At 41.5% G+C, this 25,360-nt stretch overlaps 1 protein-coding gene across 7 annotated transcripts in view; it reads left to right on the top strand.

Moving 5' to 3' along the window:
- ARID5B (AT-rich interaction domain 5B) overlaps positions 1-23,261 on the top strand; it is a 119,667-nt gene extending 96,406 nt beyond the window's left edge. For all 7 annotated transcript variants that reach the window (XM_005520426.3, XM_014250420.2, XM_088059801.1 and 4 more), the window contains 3 exons: positions 696-793; positions 13,354-13,552; positions 17,453-23,261. In XM_005520426.3, coding sequence (XP_005520483.1) covers positions 696-793; positions 13,354-13,552; positions 17,453-19,603 — 2,448 coding nt within the window. In that variant the 3' untranslated portion in view covers positions 19,604-23,261. The remainder of the gene's footprint in view (positions 1-695; positions 794-13,353; positions 13,553-17,452) is intronic.
- The last annotated feature ends 2,099 nt before the right edge of the window (positions 23,262-25,360 follow it).

The raw sequence follows: 25,360 nt of genomic DNA, 5'->3' as shown, positions 1-25,360 counted from the left end.
TGCCAGGTCTTCCATCTGTTATTCTGTATAATCCTAATTCCTCTACAAAAAAAAAAAACCTAGAACCATGGTATGCAACTCAATATGGTACAAGATGTTTATATTCATCAGTATGGTCCAATAAAGTACACAGCTCAAATGTTAACATTGGAGTACATTAAGATTTCATTAGTATTTAATCTATATATTTTACAGATATAAATGGATAAAAATTAACAGCTTGTAACATATTTAGTTACAGACTATGGTTTTGTGGATCTACAGAATTCTGTGATGGATTTGTGCTTCACAGCAGATGTATTTTCTCTAATTCAGTTAAAATAACTATGTAATCATTATTTGAGCTGAATATGGTTTGAGCTTCATTTTCATAATTCACCGTGGGATTTGTCTGCATAACTTCTGATGGTTAATGACCCTGTATTGATTGAGATTCTGATTTCTGAGAGTGTATGGCTTGTGACTTGATAATGAATCAGTCAGATCACTCCATTTTAGAGAGAAAGAAAATAGACATAGTGTTAACAAAAAAGAAAAAAAAAGACACCCAAAGCTCTGTATATCTGTAGGGACTTTTATAGTGCTTGTAGTACATGCTGTTCTGAAAGTGTTATACCTGCATTTGTTGTTGTAAACTCAAATGCTGTAGAATCTGTAAAGATGCAAGATTAAATTTTCCATTGCTATTTTTACAGATAACAGCCCGTCGACAATGGAAACATATTTATGATGAATTAGGTGGTAATCCTGGAAGCACAAGTGCTGCTACATGTACTCGCAGACATTATGAACGGTAAGATAACAAATCTGAAATGCTTGTTTAATAAAGAAAAAATTAATTTGGAAAGCATTCAAAGCATTTTATAAATAATTAGAAAAAAAAGAGAGAGAGTCTTCTTAAGGATTTAGTAAATATTTCCCCAACAGTTTAATCAGATAATCAATCCATTGTAATTTTAACCAGAGTGTCTGTCTCCAGTGACTAAATAAATTAAAAAAGCATCTGATTTTCCTTTGGTATAGATCTTATTTTTTGCAACAGCTTTCCAGTTAAAGAAGCTAAAAAACTGAGAAAAACATACTCAAGGAAAAATAAGAAACAGCAGCTAATTGATGCAAACGTTTACTTCTGTCATTTTTTAGGAATACCAATTAAGCAAATTGTGGTTTTTTGATCAAAATAATGCAGTGGCCCATAATGCAGGGTGCTGTTAATGTTGTAGGTCATGCCAAGCATTGCATTCCTCTTCCTCATGGCATTCCTTCCCTCCTCCCTGCCTGCAAGCTGCTGCCAAACACTCTTTCTCTGCAACTATTGTTGATGGTCAGAACTGTTGAATTCTTATTCTTCCCATGTAGATAATAACTTCCAGGGCTTGTGAAGCCAGCACACATTGAGTAAAATACTGGAGCTGGAATGTTGTTTTGATTTGGTTTTAGAAACAACTCTTGGGGCTTTTTCTTTTCTTTTCTTTTATCTTTTTTTTTTGTTTCTTTTTCTTCTGTTTTTCTTTTCCTTAGACAAGCAAATGTGAATAAAAGCTCAGCAATTTTTGGCTCAGATAAGTAAAATTCAGTCTCTTCTTCCTGGGCGTAACCAAGTCACTTTGCTGGGCTCAGGAAGAGATTCTACTTGCCTGTGCAGAAGGTGTCACGTCAGAGCTGTGTTCAATGGCAAGTTTCTCTCCTTACTTTAGTGCCTGATGTGTAGGCCTCTTGAAGAGAGATACTGCCATCCTCATGGAGGGTGGGGGATTTGATCATGCTCATTTACAGGGGACATCTCCAGCAGAAGGGCTTGGGTGCACAGAGGAGTTGCATGTAATGAATGCCATTATAAATGCTAGAAGCTTTCTGGAGATTGAGCTAAGCAGCAGAGTGAAGTGAGTGAGCTGCTGTGCATGTCAGCTGGGGCTTTTCCTTGCCTTCATGTTGCAGACAAATGTTATAAATTGTTTTATTGACTCATCAGATTGTGGGTATTTAGCTCTTCCACCCCTAACATTATAGCCCTGAGAATCTCAGAGCTTCCTTTGCACCCAAGCCAGCTGACAGGTTTCCAACTGGCAGTCTGGCTTTTCCCTTGCCAGATGTTCTGTGCAAGATGTTATTTGACAGGGGAGACCCAAGCACACATAAGCATTAGGTCTTTGTGGGTTTGGGTTGCAGAGGGAGAATTGCTGAAAGCCTAGAGTCACTGAGAGAGCACATCTCTTGTAGTTGTGAAAAAATAAATGGGCCATTCACAAATACTCCATGAACCCCTGTCTTTCTCTTCTGCTTTCCTGACAGTGTTCAATGTTAGTGGTTTGGTGTTTTTTTGCATGCAAGAGCTTTGCATTGCAGTCTCATGCATAGAGACTCATGAGTGACTGACTCAGCAGTTACTTGGATATGCTCTGAAGTGTCACAAAACCCATTGTTTACACTTGAAAACCTGAGCAGACTCCTGATGCCTTCCAGACTGAAAAGCCTTTCCAGGCTACCCAAAAGCAGTTCTGCTTGATTTGACCTAGTCTGAGGAAAGAGTCTTCTAGTTTATGGTTAGATTGGTTTTAATACACTGAAGAACTCAAATCTGAGTTCATGGATGCCAGTCTATCATGTATTTCTGTGTTAGGTCTGATATGAGACAGCACCTAATTTTCCACATCCCTGGCAGGCTATCAAAAGATGGCATTTGGAGAAAAAAAATCTTCTAGGTTAGCCCTGAGCTTATCTAAAATGTTCTTCACTAAATCTGGTCTGAAAAACCAAAACACATATACAAAAGACCTGACTCATCCATCCTCTACTTTTCTAGTGTTAGATGCTTTTTTTTCTACCCCAGGAAAGCTCCTCAGTAAGCCTCAGACTCAAAAAATAAGTAAATTAAATTGTCATGGTTTGTTTCAGCTGGTAATTCTAACTACAGCACCTGTAAATGTAATGCTCATTTATACACAAAGTGCTCAGGTGACGTTTAATCTAAAACTAGAACTGCAGTGCAGGAATACACACACTCATGATTCAGGACACACATACATTTTCAAACCTGAAACTGTACAGCTCTAGAGCTAAACTGAAAATTTAATTAAACTGGAAAGCAAATGCTGAGTAAATCTCCTGATTTTTCCTGTCTGAATCCCACTGGCCATCCCATGCTTACTGGAGGCAGAACAGGCAGTTCCCTGACTTGACTGGCCCTGCTGCTGTTTGACTTAGCCTTGCCATTCATGTTTACAACTGGATATCAAGGGCATCCATATTGTGTTAACCAACTCCTTCCCAAGAGAAGCTACTGTATGTTTGCATCAACTTTAGCATATCAAGGCTATTCAAGTGGCAGCTGCCTTTCAATGACATCCTTAGGATTCTGAGGAGTGGAATGGTACAATATGTCCCAATTCAGCCATTGCCATCCCTCCTTCCTGCCCTCTTCTGTTCACCTTCGAAAGGTAGAGTCTTATACACAATTTCAAAGGCCATTTCAGAAAGAGAGAGGAAAAAAAAAACATTAACAACAACCAACCAAACAAACAAAAAAGCCCAAACACAAAATAAAAGCATTGCAGAGGGCAAAATTGTCTCCCTGTCTACCAAATCCAGTGAGAAGATACTGTTTTCTCTAAAGGTGTTTATAACCTCTGCAAAGCTACCATGTGTCTGCAGATTGGTGGTACAGCGGATGGCAAAAGCTGGAATAAAGCCAGATTTAAAGGCTTTGGGGAACGTATTGCTCTGCACCCCGCTGTTTGGAGCAGGGCTTGTGGTAGTAGCCAATGGTGTGCTATAAGTAGGTAGAGTGCTTCAGTTGGGGCAGTGTTTTCTTTGTTCCGCTGATAAAGGGGAAGAAAGGTTTTGTGTGCATTTTCAACTGATTCATTTATCATTAATACAGTTCGTGTTTCCAGTAACTGTTTTCATTTTAAAATAAGGCAAGACTGCCAGTGTTTCAGCAAGTGTTATTTGTATATTAGTTAGACAGCTTCTGTTTTATTAATGAGTATAGTAATGAAACTGCATGTTTCTGAGTAGAACGAATGGATGTTTTTATTTAAAGCATAACAGGCATCATATAATGCCAATGAATGCATTATTGTCACTGTAGGCATGACTGGTCTGGACCTGCCTGTGATCGGGTTATTTGAAATAGGCCCAAGCACGTCATAAAAATGTCTTTGTCAGCCTAGTTTTCCTTCCAAACCTATTAATCTCTGTCAGTTTTTAATATTAGTACCAGGCTCTTGGCTAGAGTCCATTAGTACTGTACTTAATTGCTCATGTTACAGATGATTACCAATATAAAAAGCATTAATGTTTTCCCATCATGATACTGTTGCTCTGTGCATGACTTGGACCATAAAGAGCTTATAAGGTGTTGTTGTTTTGGTCGTTACTTTCTCCATTTGTGTTCTTCTAATGCACATACGTGTCACGATCACAGAAAACCAGAGGCATGTGTGGTTGGTATGAGCTGATTCAGCCTCCACCATTCCTGTGAAACTTTTACAGCCCTTGTCAGTACTCAACATCTCTCTCTTACCAAGAAAGCCTCAGAAACGGCTACTTTTCTGCGAAGCACTATGCTCCATGCTGTCTTCCCATAATAAGGCAGATGTGGTTTTCACATGCAGGGTTTGAGGTTTCTTTTAGCTTTTATGCAAAACACATGATCGGCAGCTTTAACTTTCTGTCATGAGCTGTGTCATGACTGTGTTTCTACAGTGCTGATGATGCTGTTGTTAGGGATTTTTTGTAAATATTATACTACTACTCACTCCCCCCCAAAACAAACACACAAAAAACAAAAATAAACAAACAAACAAAAAACCCCAACCTGCTAATTGTCAAGGTATAAAAAGTTCCCAATAAAATACATTGAACAAAACAGAAATACTAGTAATTACCTGTTGGGGCCTTTTTCTTTCTCCAGCTCTGGCTGTGATTCATATTGGTTTCCTCTAGTGCAAGTCCTGTGCACGAGCTATGCGCAAAACACACATGGGCTGAGGAACTGTGGTGTGCAGTGGCATGCAGTAACTCTCCTTGGCTTCTCTGGTGGACAGACATATCACTGTTGGAAAGTGCCCTTCCTGGCCTCTTTGGGTGCTGCAGGAAGCCGGGCTTCCTTGGAGTCTCCAGCAAGGATGGACCCAGAGAGCCCCATGGCTCAAGTCCTGCTCTTCAGCAGCATGTCTCCTATGCTGGCCCTCACAAATTACTAGCATTTTGAAAACCAGTCTGGTCAGACTCAACTGGAGAGGGATTTCTTAGGCCTTGTGCTCTCATAAAATTAAGGCAGCTTAATGGGAAAGAATTCTGCAGAGACACAGAGACCTGGAACTTGAGGAGGAGATGAGATGGGTTGTAGTTCTTCACAATGGGGCAGGGTGGCTGTGCCCACACTTCAGACACTGACCTGCAGAAGGTTTTATTCTGGCTGTGAGTGTGGCCCTTGGGCACTTGCTTGATTGACCTGCACCAGTAATGCAAAATCGACTGTAAGCTTGTTCTGAGCATAAGGGAGTATGCAGGGACTCCATGGACCTACCAGACAATATACATGTCTGCCTTTAGATGTAGAAGTGGTCACAATGGCCAAAACAGAGTCTTGTAGTGGTTTTGGTAGAGTGATCTGGGGAAGTTGCTCTATGCCCACCACCCTTCCTTTGACCCTTTTCCATGCAGTAAGTCGGCACAAAAGGCAAGAGATTGGAGTTGTTCTTCTTGCAGAGAATCCTGCACATCTGCCAGGGGACTAAACTTCAGGAGATGCAATGTCTTGTACAGTTTAGAGTCCATTCTGCCATTTTTCTTTCCAAATCTCTCACGTAAAAATTATATATGATCAGAAACACAAGGCAGGTCAAAATAGTCCCTTATATGGTTTCCCTTTAACAGCCATAAAGTCTGTCTACCCTCAGGATATTGTGCAGTAATTCAATATGCAGGAGAGCCCTGTGTTCCATGCAAATGCTGTTTGGTTTTCTAAAGCGTCTGGATAACTTTCATAACGTGTGAGCATTTCAGTGGAATTTTGAAGGAAATAACAGCTAGTCATTAGAAAGAACAAAAAGTAGGGGGCTAGTATAGCATCTGCATGAAATTGCTTATGGTTGTCTTTTCATACACATTGTAATTAATAGAAGGTTTTGATTTACATGGTTAAGTGTGAAAACATCCCCAGGCCAAAATTAATCAAATGTTATGTCATGCTGTAAACTACAACTGGCTCTTTGTTTGGCCCAAGAAAAACTTGCCAAGCAATAGTATTTTCTCCTTGTTTTATTTTTGTCTTCACCCCGCTTCCCTGCCCCCTTCACACTTCAGCTGGTCCCAGACTCCCAGAAAACTTTGCAAGTTGCAAATTGTCTCCATAGTTTTCCATCAAGGACAAATTTAAGCCTGACGATAGATGAGGTGTCTCAGTTTTCTCTTTATTTTCCTAGGTTTTTGGTTTGTGGTTTTTTTTTCTTTTTGATAAATAGCAAGAGGTTCCTACTTACGATTTTCTGCCCTCAGGGCTTTATCATTAAGATTAAATAACTGTACTCTCAAGCATACCACTGAACAAACATCTTTTCAATTATGTGAGTAACAGATGCTTTAACAAAGGATCTATTGAAAACTTAGAAAGCTTCCCCCTTCCCCAAAATTTAAAAAGTATCAGATGACAAAGGAATGTAATTGTTTACCATTAAAACAGATCCCTAGCTGTCCTTTCAGAACATCTGAGAACATGCATTTTTTTCAAAATTTCTGGGGTTTCAGCCTCAGTGACTTACTGGTCAGCACTAGAGTCAGCAGGAGGCCTTGAGTGCAAAGTGCTGGACAGTCAGGCAATGCCTTTAATTGCCTGCAAGCAGATGATCTCTCTTCTGGTAGGGAATTGTTTTACCACCTACATCCTTCCTTTCACCCAGGAGTTTATCCCAGCAGAATTGGGGCATGCTGTGCACTGCCCAGTGCTGCTGGGTGTGCTGTCACCTGAACAGAGAGGCTCTTGCCAGGTGCGCCCACTATATGCCTTGGAGCTTACTGGCTGCTGAGGCCCTGCAGTGCCCAGAGCTTTGGGGTCCTGGCACTCCAGCTCAGTGCTTGGAGTCAGTCAGTGTCACACATGGCAATCTATTTCTTGACATCCAGGAGTAGGGAAAGACTTGACATGAGGGGAAAAGCCTCTTTTCATTGCTGGGAGCTGAGTTGCCCCAGGAGGGTGCTGTACAGTGGGAGGTGTGCCATTCTCTTTTCCAGGAGCAGCATCAATGAGTAAGCACCAAGCACCATCTTTTCCCTCAGATTGCCCAGTGATGCTGGGAATCTTCACCTTGTACTTCAGGATTTTGTTAACATGAAAGAGAATGCCCCTAGTTTGTCTGCAATATAGGTATAACTCAGAGCTCCCAGGGAAAGTTGGCAGGATTTTGGAGTCCTGCCAAGAGACCTGCACCAGTAATGCAAAATGCCAACTGTAAGCTTGTTCTGAGCATAAGGGAGTATGCAGGGACTCCATGGACCTACCAGACTTTAGATGTAGAAATAGTCACAATGGCTAAAACAGAGTCTTGTAGTGGTTTTGGTAGAGTGATCTGGGGAAGTTGCTCTATGCCCACCACCCTTCCTTTGACCCTTTTCCATGCAGTAAATCAGCACAAAAGGCAAGAGATTGGAGTTGTTCATCTCCCCCTGCTGAGCCCTAGGATCCTGAGCTTGCTTTACTGAGCTGTGCAGCTAAATCAACAGCTGTGTTTGTAATGTCTCTAATTTCCAGTTTACTTAAAATGAGGTGTCTTTGAATTCTCTTCGAGCAGTGCTGTTCCCACCTTTCAGCAGTAAGTCATTCTCATTACCCACCAGCACTCCCAGTGGGCTGTGAGGAAAGTTGTTATTAAAAGTATGAAAGAGCCATTTCTTTAAGGAAGGAAAGTTCTTTGGAAAGAAAATTGAACTCCAGCATATTTTGTCTTTGCTGATAAAATACGTGCCAGTTTTGTACTTCAGACAAATGCAAATAGAGCCATTGCTATTGTGTTCTGCACAAAAGCACGTGAAACTTGCTTTCATAACCCCTGCATTGTACAATGCAGTCCAGGGAAATCAGACTTCAGGAACACACTGCTTCATTTCCTCAATGTATTTTATATTCCCATTTTGGAAAACAAACTGAGACCTTAAAGTTTGGGTTATTCCTCTCCCCTCTTTGCTGGGAATGTGTCTCTGGTGCTCAGGAGAGCTGCCTCCTGCTCCTGGCTGTCCCCACCAACTGATTGTTGTTGAAGGTTTTCCTTGTTTCCCTTGCCTACACTGGACCAGTGCTCTAAGAAATATCCTTTTGAAAAGCAGCGGGCTAAAAAAGACTTATCTTGGGATCAGAGATCTAGCATTTGCTGGTCCCTTAAAACAGTTGAATATTTTGCCACTGATTTTCTAGGGGAGAAGAATCAGGTTTCTCTCACCGAGGTTACTGATGGGGGCCTGTTTTCACCACAGGGGCTATCCCAGCCCTGCACTCAGACCCTCTGGCTTCAGGGGCTGTGGGCAGCTCTGCCAGGCTGCTGTGAGGGCAGATGGGTGCCCTCTTGGACTGAAAAAAACAGCTGTCTTGCCCCCCAGTTCTGGTAGTGCCTGCAGAGGAAGGAGTTGGAACCACCATGGCCTTATGTGCTCAGAAGGAAAGCGTTTTCCAAATTTCTACCACTAAAGAGATCTATTGCCTGCCCCTTTTCAGCATTTTTTAAGCTCTAACAGCTTAATGTTCTCATGTTTTACATTAGCATCTAATCCTTGCATAATCTCACTAATCCCTTGGCCCCAAGATATCCATTGGCAGTGAGTTCCATGGGTTAACTAGTTGCTGTATTCATTTAGTGAAGCAAATTTAAATCATTTTCCATTTCTGTTGCAATTAACCTCCTTAACCTAGCCAAGCATGCAAATGGGGCAACATCTCCCAAGGAGTGGACTTTGGGATTTTAAGGCCTTCCAAGATTATTCTTGGGGCTGAGAGGCTCCAGTGGATCCTATTTTGTGTTTGGCTTGGATCCCTAGAGAAAATAAAATGATGTCAATGGGAGACATGCTGAAATATTTTATTCTGCCAGAAGGAAAACAAAAATAAACACTGAAACAGTGATACAAAAAAATATTGTAGGAGTTGTGCTGAGTTGCCTCCCTACCTCCATCAACCTGTGTGTCCTGGGCGTATGGTTCCTCTCCAAACCCAGACCCCCATCATATCCATACACAGTAGGGAGAATTAAAGAGGAAACTGGCAACTTTAACAGTTAATTTTCTTCCTCTTTCTGGGCTGGTCAGATCCTTTGCATTGTTGTAACTGTTTTTTTAATCATGCCTATAAATAGATTTGCTCTTATGTGTCCTGTGAAGCAGAGTCAGGCCAAAGAAGTCATTCATTCTGCATAATCAATATATGTTATTGGTTACTGGCTCAGATGAGAACTTGCATTGTTAGTTCTGTAGCTGGGGAAAAAAATGTTGACTAATAAATATTAAGGGCTTTATTTTTTTTTAAATGCTAGTGATGAAGACGTGTTTGATATACTGTGAAATACATTTCTCTAATGTGAAGTTTCTGCTTTTTGTTGGGAAAGAGATTCAGTCCCTGGAGAATTTTTGAATATTTTGTAAATATAAAATTATCTGCTTCAGTGATTTTTAAAAAAAGGTTGGCAGAAAGCCAGCTTACTTACATTACTGTAATAGATTTACTGACCTCTGACATCTGCTGCAGAGAAGTACATTGAATTTTTCATAATATCAGATGATGCAGATCTAAAAACTCGGTACACTGCACCATTATTTAATTCAGGACTTATTAAAGGAAAATCTTTTTTTGAGTAGCAAAAATACGTGATTAAACTTAATATTGCCTATTATAATAAATCAGGATTAGTGTAGTACTAATTTTGTTAAGTTGATTTGTTAATCTAACTTGCATTGATTTTAAGTTGTCTTTATTTAAAAAAAATAAAAAGAAAAAAAGGAAAAAGACTGGCTTTTCACAGTGACTGAATTTAATAAGAAGTCCTGTGATAGCAAAAAGTCCCCTACTGTTTCTGTTCTTGGCTGGAAAATGTTATTCTTGTATTATTCCAGGGAAAAAAAATACCTCATGCTGCTAAAAATCTGCTGCCTATGGAAAGATTTTTTTTTTTAATACAATAGTGCTTACATATTCTATTTATGTTAATTGACTTATAAATAATACATTTTATTAATCTTAATATTGGAATCTTGATCATGATAAAGACCCTTTTATTTGGTCTCCTCACAGGCTTTACAAGTAAATATTCTTTAGACCACAAAATATTCCCCCTCTTTTGCTTTTTTGTGAATACTTTTATTCTTCCCCCCTGTTGGGAAGTACAGCCACAGTTCAAAGTGGCTGCGAAAACATGATTGTTGTTTCCAGCATATGATACATTTGAGGTATCTGGATCCAGTTTTTTGGACATTGTCTTTACCTCTCCTTGCGCAAAGATTGATTTAATCTTACCTGCACTGCAAATATTTGACAAAAAAAATATCTTGTGCTGGTTTCAGACATGTCACATTCTGCTAAACTATTTGGCTAACAGCAGATAGCATTCTTCCAGTGTTGGGCAATATTGACCTTAAACTGGCTAAGCTGCTGCTTTCATGGCATGTGAGCCAGCTGCTTACATGTTGAGAGAGCTGTATTAGCTTTATTACTCCTGCGCTATAAAAGCTTCTAATAATCAAATGATAAGATCATATCCTGTGGGTAATTGTGTTGTACCATGACAGGATAACTGAAAAAACATTCAGTGAAAATTGCAACCAACGGAAATCTCTACGTGAAGAGGCAATTGCTGGTGTTGCTCAGCTCAGTGCTGCTCCCTGGGGTCTTGTAGCCTGTGTTCCTGCCCGGCTCCTTGCCAGCCACCCCCAAAAGCCACCTCAGTCAGCCCTCCTTTGAAATGAGGAGGGGAAAATCCTAGAGCAAGCTATCCTTGTGTACTGACTCAGTTTTACCTTAGTCATGCCACCTCCCTGATACACAAAAACATTAAATTCCAGATTTCCTGCCCCTGGCTCCAGGCCACTGACCGGCTATGTGAAATGTATTTTTACTGTTGTTGGCCTGCCAACTGCTGAGCTCAGTGAAAAATAACTAAAACAAAAACCTTGTTACTCCCACATGAACCCTTAAGATCAGAAAAGGGAATTTAAGCCACAGTTACTAATTAGCACCCAAGCTAATGAGTTCTGGTGAGGTAGGCAGAGGCTGGAGAGGAGGAGTTTGGGTACTGTGTTACCCTACATGGCTCAGCAGAGAGCATGGGAACGGTGATTAATCACATTGGCCTGGGCCTTGCTCCTGGCCCAGCCGTAGCCACTGGGTTAATCACTTAAAATATTCCAGGGAAAAAGGCTCATTCCTGGGGCTGGGAGCATCTCTGTCTCCCATGAGGCACTGGACAGCATGTGAAACCTTTAGGGATGGAATATGTAGATTTTGAATGGGCGATGCGTTCCCATGGAAACTAAACAAAGTCAAACACTCCCCTTGCAGTGCTAGCAATTACTGTAATAAAATGTGTTTTTATTAAAGGCGACTTTAAATACTTAACACATGGCAGAGCAGCCTTGGCGCTGCCCTATGTGAAACCCAACCTTGCTTCTAAGTGAAGTCCAAAGTGCTTTGTGCAGCATGGGGAGGAATTTGGTGTTTTCTCTGATACTTGTGCTTTGCAAATGAAATGTAGCAGCCTCAAGTATGAACAGGATTCTTTTTTTCTTCTTTTGCTTAGTTATGCTTTTTATTATATAAACATTACCTGTAATATTACAGTGGGAAGCAGGTATTTGGCAACTATGTATTATTTTGCTAAGTTTGCATAGGGGGAGCAGTTTCCAGTTTTAGCAGCTGTAACATGTTTAAACTCAGTTTGTAATGGGATCTGAAGATGAATATTCCCTGTGGGTTCTGCTTAGCTTCATTACTGGAGCCCTGCCAAATTCAGGGCCAGAAAGTATTATTCACGCCTTTTTGCACATACCATGTCAGAGCATGCTCAGTTAATGAATTTTGTTTCTAATATAGCATAAATTAGGTTTATATTTTAACACAATTTATGTTGGATTTTATTAAAATATAAAATATTATGATCATGAGCAATCTAAGTCTGTTCTCTTAAGCGCAAGCTGTGTTTGAACATCTAAGTATGTAAATCAAAATTGCATGCTTAGAAACTGATTCTGGGATAACAAACGAATATCTGAACCAAAGAGGTTTCTGCCTTGGAGTCTTAGATTAAAGATAAGCAAGGATTCCTAGTATTTGGGTAGATTTATGTTGTTTATAAGCAAAGTACATTTTCTTCATAGAATCAGCTTCTCTTTTTTTAACAAAATACATTTTCTGTAATAATGCTCATATTTTTAAAGTCTGATTCTTATATTAATCCCACAGTGAGTCATTAATCATACTAAAATGCATTATAAAAACTTTAATCACTGGAATTGAAACTGAGATTGTAATGCAATCCATCCCTTTTAATTATATCAGTTATTTTTCCTTTCAGATCAAGAGTTGCAAAGAGAAAACAGAGATTAAAACTCAGTGTTTTTGATACTTTCAGGGGAGGATATTTTTTGTTTGTGGTTTTGCCTCGTGTTTTTAAGGCAATTTCATGCACTTTGTGGCAGACAGCTCTACAGTGAAGAATTCCTTCACATTTAACTCTTATCCTCTCTCCTTCTTCCTTAAAAAAGGCTCCCTGGCGAAGGTAGTGTGCTGACTGTTGTTACATGGGTGCCTTGCACAGATGACACTGAGCTGCTGCTGGTGACAGCAGGGCAGGTGCTCTGCCCACCCCGTAGGATTTCTGCAGCCCAGCTCTCCTGGCCCCTGCCACATTCCTGGGGCTCACCCTTGCAATCAAGGGAACCAGCAGCCTGGAAATCGTGTAGCTGTTACCAAGTTGGCTGTGGCTTTGTAGGTGTTTTCCTGGGGCTTGCTGCATGCTGTTAAAGTTGGGGAGGGAATATAAAAATAAATGGTGGATTTTTTTAAAAAAAAATCAGTCTAAAACATAATGGCTGATACTCTCATCTGGTGTACAAATTGGTGTAGCCACACAAGCCACTGTGAAGTTACTGACAACTAATCCACACCAACTCTAACTCCACTGAATTTATTCCACATGATAATCTTGCCAAAGAAATTGATTTCATATACTTGTATTTACAGACATAGAGTTTAAACTGTTGCTTTTATGGCATGGAAGAAAATGGATTTATTAAGTAAACTGCTCATAGTAGATACATTTTTTTCTTTGCTAGAACAGCAAAGCCTGATCAATTATTTGTTCCTTAATCCCCTAGATTAATCCTGCCATATGAAAGATTTATTAAAGGAGAGGAAGATAAGCCACTGCCTCCAGTGAAACCTCGAAAACAGGATAACAGTTCCCAGGAGGGTGAAGCAAAAACAAAAGTGTCTGGAGCAAAACGCATCAAAAATGAAAACCAAAAGAGCAAGAAGGAAAAAGATAATTCACAGAAACCCCAAGATGCATCTGAGGTCTGTTGTTTCCCTGCTTTTCAGTTTTTCAATTAAAAATGCACAGCTTTAGTCACATCAAATCCAGTGATAAAATATATAATTTAAACTGGAGAATTCCAACCAGTTGGCCTTTTAGTTTGCTCAGCAATGGAAATTCAGCTGTTGTGACACTGTCTGTGCTGGGATTTTGCTGGGCTGAGAATGGCAGCCTGTTTGCTCCATATTGCACAGTGAGGATGGCAGAGGACCAAGCTCTGGATCTACCAGTACCAGTTCTGCTCATTGTATTACACAGTGATTACCATTAACAAATCAGCAGGTGCCAAAGGGAAACCACACAACTACCACAGTTATTTCCTAATCTAAGTATAGTGTGCAGGAACCTCTAATATTGTTGATAATACTGTGGTAACTGTTGGACACAGATGATTTTTATAATGGTAGTCTCTGGATCAGCCCTTCTGTGCTCACAGATGTATGCACGACTGTGAGAAAACATACTGCTCCCTAGGATTTTAATTACATTATACTAAGTTTCTTTTTGAACTAAAAGGTCACATTTTGAGGGAACCACCTTCTAAGCCCTGAGATCAGCTTCCCTCTCCCAAACAGCAGATGGTTTTCAGCTGAGGTTCCTATTTAGACATAATAGGTTCCTATTATGCTTCACATGGGCAGGTTCCAGTTTCCACATAGAGCCACATTACTTGCAGGCATAGGACAGCCCTGTGGAAGAGATTTTATGATCACAGCACAGGGTAGGATTGATGATAGGACTCCTATTTGTCTGCAAATAAGGGTAAATTTCAAGTGTTGTTAAGTGACAAAAAGTCAATGGGACTTTTGCTGCAGTGTTATTTAAGCACCTTCCTTTGCACATCTGCCCACTCTCTCCTGTTCCCTGCTTGCACCACATGTGAAGGAGGTGGTGAAGCTCCTCACACACAACCCTTGCAAAGCATGTTGTTTTTCCTGTCTCAGTCTGTCAGATCACAGCAGCCTTCAAGGTGCTGCAGTGAAAGTATTTAAAGAATGCTGAAACACATGAAATGCCCAGCAGACTATGGCTGCTCCTTTGACTTCGTTGCGTCTGGCAGGTACAGAAGTCCTGTTTCTAAACTTGTTTGGAAATTTTATTGAGTCAGCTATCAACAATCCTCCTCCTCCTCATTGTTTTAAAAAAACAATGCAGGACCTGTAAACATAGATACCTCTGAGACTCCATGTACCCAGTTTTGAGAACATAAAATTTGGAGTTTCATGTCCCACTACCTCTTTAAGTTGTGCTTACGAGGACAATTTAATCTCCCATCCAAAGAAGAATTTGTGTTTTAAATGCCAGTACTGTTAATATCTAATTTAAGAGCAATCCCCAGAAAGAGTTTTTCTTTTTTTTTCTTGCATTGTAATTTTAAAGTAGAGGGAGCCCTGTTTAGGTAAAATTAAAAAAAAAAAAAGAAACACATCAAGAGGAGAGTGCACACAAACATGCTTTAGTCACTGGAAGGTTGCAAGACAACTTGCCCAAAGCAAGGAGAAGTGAAGTGAAAGCTTGTGCTCCCTTCCCTTGTCATTCCTTCATCCCCAATTATTTATTGAGGATCTTGGATCAGGAAGACACATTACACACTATCTGTACCACTGCTGCTAAGCCAAACATAACAAGTGAGCAACAGAGCAACAGCTTTCACTTTGAAATTCCTTGGTTTTGTTGTTCCCTATCTCAAACTTCCTGCTGTTTAAACTGAAGTTATTTTTGTGTGGTTTGCAGGAAGAGTTCCTAAGATGTGTTTATCGGAAATTTAGGGAGCCTAGATGAGACAATAAAAATCTACAATTATGGCAGTTCCCTATTGTAAAATGCTACCTTTTTTATAGCAAAATTAATGTTTCCTCCCTGACTGGGGTGGAAGGTGTGTACTTCCCCTATTCAATCGTGGTGGGCTATTACGGACCTTGACCTCCATGTCAGTTACCATACAGGCCAGTGATCACACAAAGCCCAAGCAGTGTAAGGGCTGCAGGGTGGATGCTTCACCCCTGGATGGGTTTAGGGCTCCCAAACTCATCTGTGCCTTGCCATATGGAGGGCTCCATGCCCAGGATGTGGCACTTAATGGGGGTAGCAGGCAGGAGACGTTCAGCTCCTTTGGGTGGAGCATAATCCAGGTCGGCTGCAGCCAAACAGAAGGTTGCTTGTCTCTTGCACTGCAGACATGTCTTGGCAGTGGAGTCCCATTCCTGGGCCCTCATCCAGGCACAGCAGTGATGGGGTATTGCTCTGAGGGAGAGGTCTATAGTCACCACATAAATGTGTAGGCATGACCCCAGCCAAGCCACCACTTAAGCCATTTCTGCATGTGGTCTGGAAGCTGTGAGCTGGAAAAGCATAATCCAGTTAGAAACGTGTGGTTGTCTCAATTGCATGTTCAACTCATGCACCACTGGAAGTATGCAGGGAGAGAACATAACTTCAATTTATTAGGATTGCATTTGCCTTTGTGCTCTTCCCTGTTTTCCTGCCATCACAATGATATTGTCAGTGTAACAAGATACCAGACAAAATGCTATTAGCCTTAGACTGCACATTTCCTCACAATAGCTGAAACTTCAATCAAAGTACTGCTTAACAGATCCAAAGAGAAGAATGTACAGTTATTAAGTATGATTCTCTTTTTTTTCTCCTTGCTTTGCTCATCTGTCTGGTATTTGCCTGTAATTTTATATGCTCAAGAGACTAGCGGTGGTACTTTGTAAAGGACCTAATGATGGTATTTGGCTGCAAAAGTCAGCTATGAGTTTAAAAAGAAGTTGGGATGACTAACAGACACTGTAACTAATAGGCCAACCAAACAGACAGGAATATTTAAAAGCAGAAGAAATAAAGCTCTGAGAAGGTTAGATTCGTTAGGACCGTCTCCTGTTCCCTGCTCCTGACAGACCATAAAGCAGCATTTAGATGGTAACTTTCTCAGTGCGTCTTATCTTTACAATGAAGGAAGAAAGAAAACAATAATAATAAAAGAGTCGCACAATGCTGCTGTTTTATGACTGTCTTCTACCACAACATGTCAGAGGAGAGTGACAGCAGTTTTGAAAAGGGCTGTCAGTCAGCTGGATCACAGATGGGACGCTCTGGTGACCTCTGCAGGTCACAGTTCAGCTGCTACATAATGGGATGAATAGTGTGAATTGTGCACACACGCTGTATTAATGGGGGAGCAGAGCAAGCCACGGTCCTATTGACAAGAACGTATAAAAGCTGTGTTTGTAATAGCAGGCACACACACTTGCTGAATGTAGACAACTTCATTTTAATCCATTAAATAAAAAAATGTGTGTCCTAGTTAAGTTGTGGCAGTGATTTGCTGCCTACAATAGGGATTTCTAGTATGCCATTTCTATCATTTTCACACTTTAATGCAGAACTGGGTGTGAATGATATCCTGTGTGATCACTGAATTTTAAGATAGCTGGATGAAACTTTAGGGAAGGAAAAGCATAGGAATCATGTGGTTTTTTTAGGTGAAGTTGGCTAGCAAGAGAAATTTCTGTAGCCTTACTGTTTGTGTTATGAAATCTGCTCTTCTGCATTTGCCTAATTAATTTTAAAAGAGTATATAACCTCAGCAATTAGCTATCTGATAAAGCCACCAGTGCCTCTCATCAGGTTACAAACAGCTGCTGTTTTGAAATGCCTTACTGTGACTCTGACAGGAATAGTGTCTTTTTTAATATTTCCAGGAGAAACTTCTTTTTGAGTCCAGTACCTGATGTTAGAGCCTTCACATGCCAACAGGGTGGTTGGCAAGTCCTTCTCTAGAAGTAGGCAACAGTGTACTTACTATGCATAACCTTACAAACAGGCTGCCAGAACATACTGTATTCCTACTATTTTCTGTTGAATTATTTTATTAGGTTTCATCAGAACAAGAGAAGGATCAAGAATCAGCAGACCAGAAGAACTTCCCTGAATACCCTACAGTTGGAGAGATGAAACAACCTGTGCAAGTCCCTCCATCTCTTTTACCGGAGACAGCTCAGACACTGCCTCCAGAGAAGATAGACATGACAGAGAACAGCACCAACAGTGAGAAAGCCAAGAAGGAGGTTCAGCACTCATCCTCTTTCTCGAATATATCCATGCCTGCAGAAGAAGACACTGTGCTGGATGCCACTGTTGGAAAACGATTACACCCCCCAGCAGATGCCCTGGAAGACACAAAGCCTGAACAAAGACTACACAAAGCTTTTACTGACAGCCTAGAAAGTGAACCTCCAGAAATGCCCTTTACAGCTTTCCCAGTCCATCTGCCCACTCAGAGCGACATGGAAGATGAGAAACTGCCAGGGATGGCCGATTACATCGCAAACTGCACGGTGAAAGTAGACCAGCTGGGAAACGAAGATATCCACAATGCACTAAAACAAACGCCCAAAGTCCTGGTGGTGCAGAACTTCGACATGTTTAAGGAAAAGGAGCTGCCTGGGTCCATGAACGATGACTCCTCCTTCAGTTACACACCGCTACTGTACTCAAAAGGTAATCCAGGCATCATGTCACCCCTGGCAAAGAAGAAGCTGCTGTCTCAGGTCAGTGGGGCCACACTCTCTTGTAACTATCCTTATGGTTCTCCTCCACCTTTGATCAGCAAAAAGAAACTCAACAGCAGAGATGAATTGTCCTCAGGAGTATCTCAAGGTCCCCATGCCCATAATTCTGATCCTGTAGCAATTAATAGGCCCTCAGTCATACAACATGTACAGAGTTTTAAAACCAAGGAAGAAAGGAAGTCAATTAATGATGTTTTTAAACATGACATGCTAAGTAAACCAGATCCTCAGCGCTGTGATTTTTCAAAACATCACCTCAGTTCTCTTGCTGAGTCATACCTGCCGAAGTTGGATATCCAGGACTGCAAAGATAAAATAAGTGAGAAAAGGGCACTGCAGCACTCCCATGTGCCCAGTTTATTGGCAGATTTCTATTCATCACCTCATCTGCACAGCCTTTACAGGCACACAGAACACCACCTTAATAATGAACAGACATCAAAGTACCTCCCCCGGGACATGTTCAGAGAGTCTGAAAATATTTCTACTTTTACTCAACACAAACACCAAGAAAAACTAAATTTAAATTATCACCCATCTTTGCATCAGCAAGAAAAAAAGGCAACAGTGGATGCTTCTTCAGATGATCAGCCAACAGATTTGAGTCTTCCAAAGAGCATACACAAACAGCCTGCTAAGGTTCCAGGCTCCATTCTCCCTCACTCATCCACAGCCCAGCAAGAATGCAAAGGGATCTCCCCATTCCAGGCTGGAAGTAGCCAGGCAGTGAGCCTAGACTGTAATCCCAAAGCTTGCCGCGTGTTCCCTATAGCATTGACAGCCCCAAAAAAACACAATGAGTTGCTCCATAGGTCTGGGAAGCAGCAGACCCAAAGGCTGGAGAACCTGAGAAAGATGGAGGGGATGGTGCATCCTATCATCAGCCGCAGAACGAGCCCTCAAAACATGGGGGCTGCCCGGCCTCTGAAGCGGAGCCTGGAGGATTTGGACAAAGTGATTTCTGAAAAAAAAATCCGAGCTGTCTCTCCTATTCACTTACCAAAGGAGACCCCAGCGAAAGACAAGGTTCCCGACCAAGAGGGGGAAAGTAGCAAGTCAGTGCATGGCCTCCATTCTGGCAGCATGCTGGAAAGCCACAAATTTCCCCTATCAGCCCCCATCTTCCCAGGCTTGTATCCAGGAAGCCTGTGCACAGGGCTGAACAATCGCCTCCCACCTGGTTATTCTCATCCCCTGCAGTACTTGAAAAATCAGACCATGCTATCCCCACTAATGCAGCCTTTGGCTCTTCACTCCTTCATGGTGCAGAGACAATTCCTCACATCCCCTGCAAACTCCCAGCAACTGTACAGACACTTAGCTGCAGCAACACCTGTAGGAAGTTCCTATGGTGACCTTTTGCATAATAGCATTTATCCTTTAGCTGCTATAAACCCTCAAGCTGCATTTCCACCTTCCCAACTATCCTCTGTACATCCCAGCACAAAACTGTAAATGTCCTCTCTCACAAAAAAAGGTCTGAGGAGAAAAGTTCAGTTAGCGACATTCCTCCCCCTGTGACAATGTCTCACAGATTTAGCCATCTGTATTTTTGTCAACCAGGATGCAGTCATATCCTGCCTTGGAGTTTGATGGAGACAGGACTGCTTCTTTAATTCTGGTGCCCACATCAGCCCCTTCACCCCCTTTCCCGGCGCTTGCAAAAAAAAACCAACAAACAGAAGACAAAAAAAAAAAAAAAAAAAAAAAAGAGAGAAACAGAACAAAAATAATTTTTGGGATTTTGCATATGTGTTTTCTGAAAGGACTTGAACATGGTAAGAGCAGATGTTCAAAGAGAGCCATGGAAACACCGGCCCAGTCCTGAGCTCACTGAAACCCCAGTGAGGGCTGCATTTGCCTTTCAATGAGCCAAGGACCGGAGGCTGTGCATTGGTGCAAATGAGTCAAGGACTTCAAGTGAACCTGGAAAGAAGTAGGCCGAGAGTCTGTACAATCAGTGGATGTACTTTTTTGGGTAACTTTTCCTGACTTTTAAAGATTCAATCAATGCAATGTATAGTAAAACGGCAATAGATTTTTTCATTTTAACACTACTAGAACAGAATGGTAAACACTGTTTAATTTGACTGTACATATCCACTTCATAAACTACCAGTGTCACATTTGATCACAATAATTTATATAGTTTCGTTTGTCCAGTATATTCTGTGCTCTTTATGTTTGTTTTTTTTTTGTTTTGGGTTTGTTTGTTTTTTTTAAATTAAACAGTATCATTTTATCTGCAACTTTTTTAAAGGCTGTGGCTGTCCTAATTTTTTTTATTATGTTTGTAATTTTCCAGTTTCTTTGTACTTTTGAGCAGCATTTTTGTTTTGTTTTTGTCATAACGTTTACTGTTTACAAACTGAGGCAACTGGTTCAGATTAATCTTAATGGTTATAAACATACTGTAGGTGATGTTATGGTGCAAGGATGCAAACAAGGTTCCTTTCCCCACAGCCCACCCCTGGGAGGTGCAGAGCACCTCTCACCTTCCTCCTGTTGTTGCAATGGCTCCTCTGCTGCTTCTCCCCTCCCACTGAGCTTTGTGTTCCTGTATCGTGGTCTGTGAATTTGTCAAGCATTGTACTTGATCTTACCTAGGCTGTGAAACCCTCCTGCCTACAAGAGAAATGGTCTAGAAAGCAAAACCTGCCAGGCTCAAACTGCTGAATGACAAAGGAGTGCAGAAAACAGATTTGAAGTTTCTGAGAATGTTGAGAATTTCAGTAGTTCTGAAAGGAGCCAGTGTGGATTTGAATCAGAGGCTTACAGGTTGTTTCTGTGCCTCACAATGGGTAAGGGAGGTCTGTGCTGTGGTCAGGATGGTCCTGCCACACTCCCACAGAGATCTCAGTCTCTCCCTGCACATCCTTTTGCAAGAGGAAAGCCCAGGCATGGAGAGGCTGGATTTTCCTGATGAAAGAGCTTCCCTGTGGATGTATATTCACTTTGCAGGACGTCACCACTACACAGCTGACCACAGGCATTGATAAAGTGTCACTTGGAGGCTTTATACAGTGTGAAAATTGGTTGTGGTTCAAACCATCTCAGTTACTGTTCAAAGACAGTGTACTTGATACAAAAAGAAAAAACAAACTACTAAGAAATACTTTGCATGCTAGGCATGTCATTAAATTTTCCCATGATACAAAGCCAAATACAATATATAATGTATCATACTTAATATCCAAAGGTGGAAACCAGAATAATATACTCGTCTACTGTTAAAAATCCAGCTTCTTCAATTAAATATTTTATATTCCTGTGGTAAAAGTATATTTAATTGATTGATAAACAGACTAGTAGAACTTGGAACATAGATGTACCAGTGCAGAGTATCCTGCTGCTCCACATACAGGAAACAGAACCGCAGGCTCATCCAGGCAGAGGCCACAGTGTGGAGGACATCTCTAGTAAAGTTGCACTAGATTTGAATCACATAAGAATCAGGGGTTTGGGGATGGGAGGGAGGAGGGCGGGGGAAGAGGGGGTAGAGAATATAAAAATCTACAGCAAACACGAACAGAAGCTTGTTGTGTGTTTGCAAAGCAAATGCTTCTTGTTTTAGTTAAGTTGTGTGTTCTGGAGTTGTGCATTTGTTTACACAAAGTGTCCAACATCCCTTTTGGTTACATCCTGTTGGAGTTTGTTGGTAAGCTTTTTGGAGCCATGCTGAGGCAGCACAGGGCTGGGGGACAGGGAGAGGGGAAGAAGGCTCCTCTCTTGCCCCATGAGACTGCCACTGGTAGCTGAGGAAGCTCATACTGGGCAAAACATCAGGGCTAAGGAAAAGAAATGGGGGCATAAACCCCCAACCAAAGTGATGCATTATTTGTTTAAGAATTCTTTTAACAGAAATCTTGGAAAAATTTCAACAGACTATTGAATTCTTCATTGGCTGAAAAGTATTTTTTCCTCAATGTCTTAAATGGGGCTTTGTTTGCATTGTTTGAGTTCAAGGGGCCTTATTATTGAATGAAATTGCACAAGTCTTTCTTTGTGCAATCAGACCATTGTTATTGGTAGATTTGTAAAGGAAACTGCAGGATCTAATTGGCAATAGAGTCATAAATCTATTTACTGGGAGCCAGTTCCAAGAAATGTTGCAATTCAAACGCACTATGTCCAGGATGCATTAGGGATGCTAAAGGTTGTGAGATCCAAAGGAAGAGGCCCAGCAGCAAATGGCTCATAGGTAGCTTCTGGCCGCATTCTGAGCCAGGCTTCATGAAGCACATGAGAAGTAGGGCCTGATTCCCTGTGTGCCCCTGGCCAGGCAGGGTGAGAGCAGGCGAGCAGTTTCTGGCAGGTCTGTTGTGGCTGTGAGCTGGCCTGGTGTGAAGAGCTTGCCCAGTGGGTTCATGCCTGGGAAGTAGTTTGTCCCATCAGCAGAGAAGTTGGCTTGGCAACAAACAGCTGGAGTTCAAGCAGGGCACAAGTGCTGTGCCAGCAGCGCTGCCCCATTTGGGGAGACAGACTGCCGCCTCCAGAGACCACCATGGAGGTCCCTTGTTCTCACCACCTTCTCACTTCCTTTGCGGTGATCAGTGAGGTCATATCTGGTCCAGTTTTGTGATCATGCTGATTTTGATGAGCAAGTGGGACTTCCTGCACTGGTGTGAGGCGGGTGGCATTGGCAGCACTGCCATGAGCACTGTTTGCTGTATGTGTGGTTGATATTTTTCTCCCCTCTTCCCCCAACCCCGCAGTTTAAAATATGTTCTAATAATGGCAGCATAATCTACTAGCTGTTTATACTTTTTTAACTTTCTTTCGTTGTAAATATTGTATACTTTTTGTGATTCAAGTTATGTAGCCTATATGCTCTGTAAGGTGATGATTTGTATATATAAAAATGGCCCAGTAATATTATATAGTTTCCCATTTAAAAGGTTATTGAGTAACCTTTGCATTAGTTTAAACACTACCAGAAATAAAGCTGAGCCAACTATAAACACTCAATTTTTGTATGTTTTCCAAATTGTACTTATTAATGCTTTTGATACTGTATTATGTGCCAATAGTTTCCCAATCACATAGCAGGCAAAAGATATTTTGTACTTTTTGATCCACTGTAATATTTAATAAAAAATGTTACTATCTGTTCCCTTTTGTGTTTGATTAATAATTCTGTAAACAGCCCTTATCACATTGGATTACATATTATCCCATCTGACCTTTCAGCCCTCTTATATTGGCTTTTCTAGAGAAAGTATCTCCTCCTGCAAATGGTTAAAGAAATGAAAGTTTGCAATTTCCTCAATGAGGGAAACACAAGATCTTCAGTCAGTGCCCCACTATTTTTTTCAGTATACTTGCATTAAAGTGTGGCTGTGATCATGCCAACTATAGGAATAGCTTTTGAGAGGATAACTTACATGCTTAGCCAGTGGCTCCAGTACCAAATTTACTCCATTTACATCTCAGAGTAGGATTTTTCCCTGCCAGTACTGCAGGCTTGAGCTGGGATCTGAAAATTGCCCCCACTTCCCAGCTCAAACATGGATAAGGTTCTGAAGTCTTGGAGTCAAATGCTAACTACTTATTTTGCTGATGATGCTGAAAAACCACTAAGCAAACTTAATTTTTACTGTGTTTCTTGGTGCTTCCAAAAAGCCCCCATAATTCCACATTGTTCCTTAATTCCATGGTTCTGGGAAAGGTATGCAACAGGGAGGTTTCCCTCCCCATCCCTGGGCAGTCCAGGAGCTGAGGCCATGGGCAGTGCTGGAGGCTGCTACTGCTTCTAGCAGTAGATACCCACTGTCTCTCTGCACTGGATGCGTGGGCAGGTGAGCACAAACCAATTTCACAGGACTGTTAGATGAAGCTTCCAAATACATGCTGCAGTCTCAAAACCAACCATTTCCTCCTCTGTGTGCTGGGAAATACCAGCTTGAGGAGGAGAGCCAGCCACTGGGCATGTGTGAAGGATGTAGCACTTGCATCAACTTGCAGTTGAAAGGGACCCATCAGGATCATCAAGTCCAGCTCCTGGCTCTGTGCAGAGCACCCCAGAAGTCACACCCCTTGCCTGCCAGTGTTGTCCAAACACTTCTTGAACTGAGGCTTGCTACTGTGATCACTTCCCATATGTAAAGCTATGGGAGAAGATGGAGCCTTCTAGCAGACCTTCTCCCTTATCCACTTCTGTCTTTGTCAAGCTATTATGTTACAGTTGTAGGCTGGAGAGAGGCATGACAGGACTCACCAAAGATTATGTGACAAACAGCAAAAAATTTATTATGGCCATCCCCTTTTATAGGCGGTTCAAAATTCCTGCACCTGAACAACCTGATTGGTTGGGGTCTCAGCACTGCCCAGCTCCCTGGCCAATGATATGTGTGCATTCAGGGTTGAATGGGATTGGCTGGGGTCCCCTGTTTGAATTCAAAGCCATCCTATCATTGCTCACCCAGGGTTTACTTCTTTTCTATAAGTAACTAGGCTAGCCAAATTGGATTTCTGGTATTTCCAGATTTATCTGCCCAGCTACAAACCAGCTGTGCCGTGACAATCCCCCCTTAATGGTTTATTAAAAACATGCGAAGTGTTCTTTGTCATCCTGTCTGCAAAGGGCCCTTGCAGGAAAGATAACAAAAACAGCATGAGCCTAGTTCAAATGAGGCTTTCTACCCAGCTCCAACAAACATAGTTCCTCCCAGCCAGTGATGTATCCAATGTACCATCCAGGAGCTGTCAGGCAAGATCACCAACAATACAATCCTTCAGGCTAGCATGTCACAGGGTAACTGCTTAGAAATTACAAGTTACAACTCAACACTACAAACAAGAAACCATTCAACTTTCAGAATAGTCAGAAAAACTAACTAACAGAATAAAAAATTTGTAAACAAATAAAATCCCTAAATAAACTGTCACTTCAAGAGTCCCAGATTTCCATGAGGTAGGTGCACAAGTTGTTTCAATCACTGCTCCACACACAGCTCCACAACGTCTGTTGAAGGGCCATTAGGAGGGTGTTGCTTGTGGTCCCAAGCAGGACATAGGGCAGGATGTACACATGTGGCAGGTATCCAACGTGTTCCAGGTTTGTGGAAACACAAGCGTCTCCCTGTCCCCAGGTAATAAGATCCCAAGGACCTTCCCATGTATTGGTGATAAGATCCACATCATTACCCTGGGCTTTACTAGGCATCACTGGATGATTGTAATGGTAAAAAGTGATTTAAAATGACTGGGTTC

The sequence above is a fragment of the Pseudopodoces humilis genome, chromosome 9 (genome assembly GCF_049639895.1).
Source record: "Pseudopodoces humilis isolate 2021_Gansu_Grassland_sample_001 chromosome 9, ASM4963989v1, whole genome shotgun sequence".
Taxonomy (NCBI): Eukaryota; Metazoa; Chordata; class Aves; order Passeriformes; family Paridae; genus Pseudopodoces; species Pseudopodoces humilis.
This window is presented reverse-complemented; position numbering and strand designations above follow the sequence as displayed.